Genomic DNA, 10,707 nt, shown 5'->3' with positions numbered 1-10,707 from the left:
CTCCCTGCGCGACCACTTCCGGGTTTAGATATTTTTAAAGAAAAAACCCGCGAAAAAGTAAGTTAAAAAATAACAGCGCTTACCCGCAGCACTCCTCTCGCGAATCTCTCCCTCTCTGCTGCACTTCCAAGACGCAATGAGGCCGATTCACTGAGGTGAGTAACTTTTTTAAAAAAAAAATCTCTCTCTCCCAGACCTCCCTGCGCGACCACTTCCGGGTTTAGATATTTTTAAAGAAAAAACCCGCGAAAAAGTAAGTTAAAAAATAACAGCGCTTACCCGCAGCACTCCTCTCGCGAATCTCTCCCTCTCTGCTGCACTTCCAAGACGCAATGAGGCCGATTCACTGAGGTGAGTAACTTTTTTTAAAAAAAAATCTCTCTCTCCCAGACCTCCCTGCGCGACCACTTCCGGGTTTAGATATTTTTAAAGAAAAAACCCGCGAAAAAGTAAGTTAAAAAATAACAGCGCTTACCCGCAGCACTCCTCTCGCGAATCTCTCCCTCTCTGCTGCACTTCCAAGACGCAATGAGGCCGATTCACTGAGGTGAGTAACTTTTTTTAAAAAAAAATCTCTCTCTCCCAGACCTCCCTGCGCGACCACTTCCGGGTTTAGATATTTTTAAAGAAAAAACCCGCGAAAAAGTAAGTTAAAAAATAACAGCGCTTACCCGCAGCACTCCTCTCGCGAATCTCTCCCTCTCTGCTGCACTTCCAAGACGCAATGAGGCCGATTCACTGAGGTGAGTAACTTTTTTTAAAAAAAAATCTCTCTCTCCCAGACCTCCCTGCGCGACCACTTCCGGGTTTAGATATTTTTAAAGAAAAAACCCGCGAAAAAGTAAGTTAAAAAATAACAGCGCTTACCCGCAGCACTCCTCTCGCGAATCTCTCCCTCTCTGCTGCACTTCCAAGACGCAATGAGGCCGATTCACTGAGGTGAGTAACTTTTTTAAAAAAAAAATCTCTCTCTCCCAGACCTCCCTGCGCGACCACTTCCGGGTTTAGATATTTTTAAAGAAAAAACCCGCGAAAAAGTAAGTTAAAAAATAACAGCGCTTACCCGCAGCACTCCTCTCGCGAATCTCTCCCTCTCTGCTGCACTTCCAAGACGCAATGAGAATATAAAGACTGACAAATCCCCAGGGCCTGATGGAATCTATCCAAGGCTGCTCAGGGAGACAAGAGATGAAATCGCTGGGCCTCGGACATAAATCTTTGTCGCGTCGCTGGACACAGGTGAGGTCCCAGAGGATTGGAGGATAGCTAATGCGGTCCCGTTATTTAAGAAGGGAAGGAAGGATAACCCAGGTAATTATAGGCCGGTGAGCTTGATGTCCGTGGTAGGGAAGTTGTTGGAGAGGAGTCTTAGAGATAGGATGTATGTGCATTTAGAAAGGAATGAACTCATTAACGATAGTCAGCATGGCTTTGTGAGAGGGAGGTCATGCCTCACTAACCTGGTGGAGTTTTCTGAAGAAGTGATTAGAATGGTTGACGAGGGAAGGGCCGTGGATGTCGTCTATATGGACTTTAGTAAAGCGTTTGACAAAGTCCCTCATGGTAGGTTGGTGCAAAAGGTTGGATCTCATGGGATAAAGGGGGAGGTGGCTAGATGGGTGGAGAACTGGCTTGGTCAAAGAAGACAGAGGGTGGTAGTGGAAGGGTCTTTTTCCGGCTGGAGGCCTGTGACTAGTGGTGTTCCGCAGGGCTCTGTATTGGGACCTCTGCAGTTTGCGATTTATATAAACGATCTGGAAGAAGGTGTAACTGGGGTGATCAGCAAGTTTGCGGACGACACGAAATTGGCTGGACTTGCAGATAGTGAGGAACATTGTCAGAGGCTACAGAAGGATATAGATAGGCTGGCAATATGGACAAAGAAATGGCAGATGGAGTTCAATCCAGATGAATGCGAAGTGATGCATTTTGGTAGAAATAATGTAGGGGGAAGCTATAGGATAAATGGCAGAACCATAAAGGGTGTAGATACGCAGAGGGACCTGGGTGTGCAAGTCCACAGATCCTTGAAGGTGACGTCACAGGTGGGGAAGGTGGTGAAGAAGGCATATGGCATGCTTGCCTTTATAGGATGGGGCATAGAGTATAAAAGTTGGGGTCTGATGTTGCAGATGTATAGAACGTTGGTTCGGCCACATTTGGAATACTGCATCCAGTTCTGGTCGCCACACTACCAGAAGGGCGTGGAGGCTTTAGAGAGAGTGCAGAGGAGGTTTACCAGGATGTTGCCTGGTATGGAGCAGCTTAGTTATGAGGAGAGATTGGGTAAACTGGGGTTGTTCTCACTGGAAAGACAGACGATGAGGGGAGACCTAATAGAGGTGTATAAAATGATGAAAGGCATAGATAGGGTGAACGGTGGGAAGCTTTTTCCCAGGTCGGTGGTGACGTTCACGAGGGGTCATAGGTTCAAGGTGAGGGGGGGGATGGGGCGGGGTGGATTTAACACGGATATCAGAAGGACGTATTTTACACAGAGGGTGGTAGGGGCCTGGAATGCGCTGCCAGGCAAGGTGGTGGAGGCGGACACACTGGGAACGTTTAAGACTTATCTAGATAGCCAGTGTCAGTGAGATCAGACAGTGTGTAAACCGGGGAGGATGGAGTCAGTGAGATCAGACAGTGTGTAACCCGGGGAGGATGGAGTCAGTGAGATCAGACAGTGTGTAACCCGGGGAGGATGGAGTCAGTGAGATCAGACAGTGTGTAACCCGGGGAGGATGGAGTCAGTGAGATCAGACAGTGCGTAACCCGGGGAGGATGGAGTCAGTGAGATCAGACAGTGCGTAACCCGGGGAGGATGGAGTCAGTGAGATCAGACAGTGTGTAACCCGGGGAGGATGGAGTCAGTGTGATCAGACAGTGTGTAACCCGGGGAGGATGGAGTCAGTGAGATCAGACAGTGTGTAACCCGGGGAGGATGGATTCAGTGAGATCAGACAGTGTGTAACCCGGGGAGGATGGATTCAGTGAGATCAGACAGTGCGTAACCCGGGGAGGATGGAGTCAGTGAGATCAGACAGTGTGTAACCTGGGGAGGATGGAGTCAGTGAGATCAGACAGTGCGTAACCCGGGGAGGATGGATTCAGTGAGATCAGACAGTGCGTAACCCGGGGAGGATGGAGTCAGTGAGATCAGACAGTGTGTAACCTGGGGAGGATGGAGTCAGTGAGATCAGGCAGTGTGTAACCCGGGGAGGATGGAGTCAGTGAGATCAGACAGTGTGTAACCCGGGGAGGATGGAGTCAGTGAGATCAGACAGTGTGTAACCCAGGGAGGATGGAGTCAGTGAGATCAGACATTATGTGACCCTCGGTAAATGGAGCCAATAATATCAGAACGTTTGTTAACTAGGCAAGATGTAGTCATTGAGATGAGACAATGTCCAACCCGAGGAGGATAGAGTCAGTGGGATCAGTCACTGTGTAACCGAGAGGATGGACTTAGTGCGATTAAAACGTGTGTAACCCGGCGAGGAGTGGAGTCACTGTATTCAGACAGTGTGGAACCCAGGCAGAATGGAGTCAGTGTTTAACCTGGGGAGGATGTTGCCATGGAGTCCACTCCTTTCCCTCGCTCTCACTCCTCCCAACCGCCCCCCCCCCACCCCCCAACGTTGTCATTCAGAAAGACACAATCCCAGTTTGAGGGTTCAAATTATCGGAATCCTCCTCACCATGTGGACTTATGTTGGAGGGATGTTGCAAGGAGCAATCACTTAGAGCTGTCAGTTGCTTCTGTTCACACACATTCAGAATTCTTGCTTATTTTGAGGCATTCAGGATTCCATGGAATAACCTTAAGGGAAGTTCACCTTGACTACACACATTTTCTGGTTTTCTGAAAAGCATGTTAATTTGTTAATTTTTGCAGTTCTGCCCCCCGTTTCCGATCTCAGTGCACCCGCAGTAGATGAAGCGAAGGGGGGAGTGGTGGATGTGAAGATGGGGAGGATGTGCGGTAACAGGAGATAAGCCCCTCCCGTTCCTGCTTTGGCCTTGTAGGCTGTTATTGGCTCCAGGAAGTCAAGATTCGATGGGGTTGTCCTTCAGACAATTTACTCATCTTCTGTGGCCAGGTTTACTGCTGGTTTCCCTGGAAGGGGAGCATGCCATGTTCACCGGCATGAGCGAGAAATTCCTTACCTGGAGGGCATTGCAAGGTTTGGGATAGACATTGAACCTCTTTACAGAGATTGTGTTTTGACGTTTCAATTTTCCCCTGGTAGTCTGCCTACTTGATGCCGTATCCCAAAATACAAAAGAAGTAGAAGGAAGGACACCCAGAAACCTCACAGAAATAATAGAAACCCGACAGTGCAGAACAAGGCCATTCCGCCCATCGAGTTTGCACCGACAACAATCGCGCATCGGACTTATCCCCACAACCCCACTCAGTTACCCCATTAATCACTCTAACTAACACATCCCGCCACACTAAGGGAAAATCGTGCATGACTAATCAACCTAAGCCGCACATCTTTGGACTGTGGGAGGAAACCGGAGCAGCCTGAGGAAACCCACAATGATACGGGGAGAATGTGCAAACTCCAGACAGACAGTGACCAAGCTGGGAATCGAAGGCAGGTCCTTGGAGATGTGAGACAGTAGTGCTCGCCACTCTGCCACTATATCTCCCAATGCTAAAGCAGTTTGTTCATATCCATAGCTCTTCATGAGTATCTCAATTAAAGAAAGAGTTCCACAGGCTGGAAGATGTTTGGGATGAGTACTCCAGAGCGTAGTCTCTTGGCAGCTGAAGGCAAGGGGCCCATGTATAGAAAAATCCAAATAAGGACTGGCCAAACTTTCAGGAGTGCGGAAATATTGCCAACATCTAAGGCTGGGCTATAATATCTGGCTGGGAAGTTTGAGTCAGTGGGTATATTTGAGAAGCTCGATCCAGATGGTGTACAAGGATCTAGGGTTAATGAGACGTGGTGCAAGTTAGGATACAAGAAACAAGTTTCAGGGCAGTTTGTAAGATCATCTTGCATGTGTAACACTGTTTTTTATTTGCTGGCAAGCAATACATTTATGATAAACAGATAGCCCACCCAGTGGGAGTCCAGAGAATGGGATTGGGAAGATAAACCAATGCCAGTGATATGTGCTGTGCGATTTACTGGATAAACAAACAGACAGGGACAATTTCCACCCAGCTGGAAGGCAGTGAAGAGATGATCATGTGACAAACTGTGCCAAAGGCTTCAGAGACGTAGAGTCGGCTGAAGATACTTCACTGACCATTTTATTTCTGCTAGAATGTAATGTTTGACTTTGATACGAGCTGTTTCAGTATTGTGGGGTAGGTGTTAACCTAGTTAGATGTATTCAAACAAGCTCCAAGAAAGGTGTGTCTACATTTATCAGGTAAAGTTATCGTCATGTGTTTTGGAGAAAAGGAGGCTGGACATGGGCCAGGGATTTTCAAGGGCAAATGAAATCAAGATGATTTTTTGAAGAGGCAGTACCAAGGTTGTGGGGTCACCGTCAGATCTACCATATCTACATGGTGTTTGTGAGATTGTAAATACTAAAAGATTGTCCCCATATAAATTTTGGAAATCACATTGCTGCGTAAAGATACAAACAAGGCATTTTCACTTCACAGTTTCCATTTAACCCTGCTCTGGATTTGTCTATTTCAGAGCACCAGAATCGAAAACACCTGTCACAAAAATGGCTGAAGGTTTCAACAGCGGAGTATATCCAATATCTTCAAAAAGATTGACTTTGGACAATGGTAGGTTCAGAAAATACTCCCAAGTTTTCACCGTCCTGTTAATGAATCCAGACCTCATTCATGAACCTGCACTTCACACAAGGAGCAGAGAAGAACATAGCGGCAGCAAATTATAAACCAGTAAAACTGATATCATGAAGTTGTGCTGAAAGCAATGTCTAGTGCATGTCGATAGGCATTGCTTACATGGACATCCAGAAGGAATTTGGACAGAGTTTCTTAAAATTTCTGTCATGCAATTGAAGGCAAATTTGTGACCTCATTGTGAAATTGGTGGAAAAGCAAGGGATAGAGATGAGGTAAATTGTGATTTAGGCTGACTGTCAGGATGCAACTTGCTGTGTTCCAGAAGCATCTGTGTTAGGCTCACAATTACTAACCAAATTTATTGACAGCCTAGATGATGGAATAAAAAAATGGATATATAAAACTGATTATGACACAAAGTTATTGAAACATTGCCGTCAATATAGCTGGCAATATGCAATGAAATATCAGTAAATTAAGTGAATTGACACGTTTGTGGCAAATAGATTAAAATGCAGGCCAATATCAGGTCCTTCACTTTCAATAAGGGATAGAACAGGGCCCTTTCCAAATGTGGAAAACCTAGAAACTTGGAAGCTCTACAGAACCTTGGGAATTCCTGAATATAGATTGTTAAGATATCGTGAAAAGGGAGCATAAAGTAAAACAGACAATTTAATGTTGGATTTTATGTCCAGAGGACAAGAGCATGTAGGGATAGAAGTTATGTTACAAGCGAGACAAGCTCCTGAATAGACCAATCCCGGCTATGGCGATTGCAGTTAAAATAAAGGCAAAACCTTTCAGGAATGAAATTGAAAAATGCTTCGAAACGCAAAAACATTTCCTGCAAAAAAGGTAATTGATATTGGAAAGTTGATGTGAATTGCTTCTTACTAACCAGGGGTATGAAGTGATTTGGAGGTCAGCTGGATACATGGGTTTTATTCACAAATGAGATAAATATCATGAATGTTTTCTGAAAGGTAGTCGATAACATGGCTCACATGACATTTAAGTGGGTTGTTTTAAGTTTACGGGAAATTAAAACAGTCCAGATAGGAACTCATTGTGTTTCATTTTTTTCCAATTTCTGTTCACAGATCCAAACTCTAAAATCACTGAGTTCTTGACAAACTGTAAAGATGACCAACTGTTGCTGTTGACCAAATTCTACCGGGACAGACTAGAACAGGCGATTGAAGGAGTGGCGAGACTCTGTCTGATGTTTGCAGCGTGCGATCATAATGGTGTGAAAGAAAGTCATGTAAGTCCAGGATATAGTGGGTTTAGTGATTTTGCCCATTTTCACTTCGCAGACCTGATTAAATGAGAGGAAGAATAATTTGCTGAACAATAAGAAGCTATGGTCTCTCTTGCTGCTCTCCTAAAAAGACAACTGTTCCAGTACAGCTACAATGCTGGCATCTACCCAACAACATGTGAAAATGTCTATCCCATTTGCCCAAAACAGGACAAATCCATATGGAAAATTTGCACCCCACAAGCCTCCTTCCACTAAGTGGCAGAGATAAAATGAGTCATTGCCAGTGACTTAAAGTTGCAGATACTTTGCAAGTTTGGGACGGCAAAGTGGCACAGTGGTTAGCATTACTGCCTCATAGCGCTGGGAACCCGGGTTCGATTCCTGGTTTGAGTCATTTTCTACGTGGTGTCTGCATGTTCTGCACGTTTTAAAGTTTATTCATTATTGTGAAAAGTAAGCTTGTATTAACACTGAAAAGATGTGACTGTGAATATCCCCGAGTTGCCATACTCCAGCGCCTTTTCGGGAACACTGAGGGTGAATTTAGCATGGCCAATGCACCTAACCAGAGCACCCGGAAGAAACCCACGCAGACACGGGGAGACTGTGCAGATTCCACACAGTGACCCAAGTCGGGAATTGAACCCAGGTCCCTGGCGCTATGAGGCAGCACTGCTAACTACTTTGGAACCGTGCTGCCGAGTTTTTGTGTGCATTTCCGTCGGGTGTTCAGCTTTCCTCCGACAGTCTGAAAGACGTGATGGTTAGGTGCATTGACCATGCGAAATTCTCCCTCAATGGACCTGAACAGGCGCTGGAGCGTGACAACGACGGGATTTCCTCGGTCACTACATTGCAAGGTTAATGCAAGCCTCTTTGTAACATGAATAAATACACTTCAAGCATTTAATAACATGATAATTGAAGTTCCTTTTAGGTACTGCCAGTATCACTTGCCTCCTGATCTCATTAAACCCTTGGCCCATTCATGGACCAACACGAGTGTCTGCCTCTGACATCACAACATTATTTGATTGAACTCTGTCATGGAATGCTGAGGCGAAATAAATGAATGGGAACTGCGCTAAATCTCTGCAATGGCTGCAGTCATACCTAGCACAATGATAGTTGTGATTGTTTGAGGTCAATCATAGCAGACCCATGGCCCTGATACTTGAGTTCCTCAACGTCCTGTGTTCTCTGAAAATATATCCAGCTGTTTCATGACCTATCTGCTATCAATTGGTCAGAAGTGGAGGTGTTTTAGTGTTGATGTTAAAATGTACAACTTAATCTGTAACTCCTCAGATATCAGGAACCGAACAATATCCAGTCTAGTAAATGGTCAGTGATATTCCTGCCACACAACTCCATCCCTGTTTGACACTAAGTCACATTACCATTGCGGAAACCCACTTCAACAACCATGAGGGTTACAATTGAACACAACCTTAACTAGACGGGTCAGAGGCTGGGAATTTTGCTGCAAGGCTCACTTCCTGAATTCCCAAAGTCTGCGAATAATCCACAAGACAAAAATGGGCAACGTGACGGAATACACTCCACAATCATGGATTATTGTGTCCAACGTTATCTAAGCAGCTCGACACCATCGAGAATGAAGCTACGCACTTGATTTGCATGGAATTTGTTCTTAAAAATATTTCCTCCCACGTCACAATGTCAGCATGTGCACCTGGTAAAAGATGCACTGCAGCAAATCACTAACACTCCCTTAACAGAACTAATACTGTGGGCACATGCTTTCAAATCACCAGTATGGAAGATTTTGGAAATGAAAATCAACTAATACATCTTGAATTGAAATCTAGTTTCGGTAATGCTGACCATGAAAACATTATCCATTGATGTAAAAACCCATCCCAATCAATAATGTCGTTTGTAGACTGAGATCTGCTGTCCTTGTTTGGACTACGTGTGACCCCAGCTCTAAAACAGTGTGATTACGTCTTGAAGAGTCTAACAGGCAACTCAGTTTTATTAAATGGCTGCAAAGTCTAAAAGTATTGAAACCGAATGATTCACCCGGAAATTACAATTACATTCCCAACCCTGTCGACCCTACAAATTTCATCATGTGGGGCCAGTGCTAAGATTGGGAAAGCTATCCCACTGACTAGTCAACCAGTTCCCTGAAACAATGAACCTCTTAACATCATACTTGCAGACAATGTCCCAAATAAACCATCATCATTGTTGGGTATGACCTGTCCCGCTGACAGGAAAGACCCACAAGACATCCAGTGGGGAGCGGATTGCCCTGGATTTCCTCAACATTGAGTCTGAACTCCCTGAAGTCTCATTAATCCGGTTGGAAGCGTGGCAATGAAATTGCCTGCTGGTTTCAGCCTACAATGCCCACTATCTGATGAACAACTGCTCCTCCATGTGACACACTGTTTGGAGGAAGCACTGAGGATGGCAAGGGCAGGAAATATACTCTGGGTGGGGACTGAAATATCCATCAACAAGTCATGCTCAGTAGCGCCACCATTGAACGAGCGAGCAACGTCCTAAAGGGCATAGCTGCTGCACTGGGTCTGCGGCAGGCGGTGAGTGAATCAACAAAAGGTTTAACTTATTTGACCTCCTCCTGATCAGGCTGTCTGTTCCAGATGCACATGGTCAAAGTTGTCGGAGTGACCAACAAACTTTCCATTAGGAGGCAAAGTCCTGACTTACCTTCAGGTGTTGTGTGGATTTACCAACGAGTTAAATGTGATAGGTTTTGTACAGATCAGTTGAGTCAAAACTGCGCAGCCATTAGACAGTGTGATCAATCAGTAGGAGCAGCAGAATTGTATTCGACCTTCACGGCCCAGCATATCATCTGCTCTGCTATTGCCAGTGTATCAGTCCGAGTGAATGAACAGTGCAGGAGGGGATGCCATTGATAGCGCCCGGGGGTACCTCAACAACAGGTGTCAAACTGGTGAAGGTTCAAGGCGGGAATGCTTTTATAGCAAACAGCAGAACAAGCATGAGGGAAGTGACCCGAAAACTAATGAATCGGATCCAAAGCTCTGCATCCCTGCCGGATTCGACCATGGCTGGTGTGAATTATTAACTAACCATCTGGAGTATTAGGCGCCCCAAATATCCACGTCCTAAATTAAATATGTTTCAGTATGTCTGAACATTCCAGTACAAAAGATAAAGCTGAAACATTGGCAAATATTATTAGCCAGAAGAACGCAGGAGGTGAAAGAAAGAATTAAAGCAAAATAGTGCGGATGCTGCAATGTGAAACAAAAAGAGAAAACCCCGGAAAATCTCAGCAGTTCTGACAGCACCTGTGAGGAGAGAATAGAGCCAACGTTTCGAGTCTGGATGACCCTTCATCAGAGCTCTGACGAAGGATTATCTGGGCACGAAACTTTGGCTCTATTCTCTCCCCACAGATGCTGTCGGACCTGCTGAGATTTTCGAGCCTTTTCTGTTTTAGGAGCCAGTAGATGATCTATTGTGACTGTCTATTGAGGTCCCTGTCATCACAGATGTCAGTCCTGAGCTAATTCAGTTCACTCCAAATGATATCATGAAATAACCAAAGTAAATGTAAACTGTAAATGCTTTGGGCCGTGGCAATATTCTGGCAGGAGAAAGACGTATCAGTGATCGTACT

General features: G+C 45.2%; 1 protein-coding gene across 1 annotated transcript in view; it reads left to right on the top strand.

Annotated features, from left to right (window-relative positions):
• Window positions 1–1,188: 1,188 nt before the first annotated feature.
• Window positions 1,189–10,707, top strand: part of LOC144486900 (NACHT, LRR and PYD domains-containing protein 3) — a 47,761-nt gene continuing 38,242 nt past the window's right edge. Inside the window, exons 1-4 of the mRNA XM_078204931.1 lie at window positions 1,189–1,239; window positions 4,027–4,184; window positions 5,673–5,767; window positions 6,898–7,061. Coding sequence (XP_078061057.1) covers window positions 1,189–1,239; window positions 4,027–4,184; window positions 5,673–5,767; window positions 6,898–7,061 — 468 coding nt within the window. The remainder of the gene's footprint in view (window positions 1,240–4,026; window positions 4,185–5,672; window positions 5,768–6,897; window positions 7,062–10,707) is intronic.

The sequence above is a fragment of the Mustelus asterias genome, unplaced genomic scaffold (assembly GCF_964213995.1).
Source record: "Mustelus asterias unplaced genomic scaffold, sMusAst1.hap1.1 HAP1_SCAFFOLD_509, whole genome shotgun sequence".
Classification (NCBI taxonomy): domain Eukaryota; kingdom Metazoa; phylum Chordata; class Chondrichthyes; order Carcharhiniformes; family Triakidae; genus Mustelus; species Mustelus asterias.
This window is presented reverse-complemented; position numbering and strand designations above follow the sequence as displayed.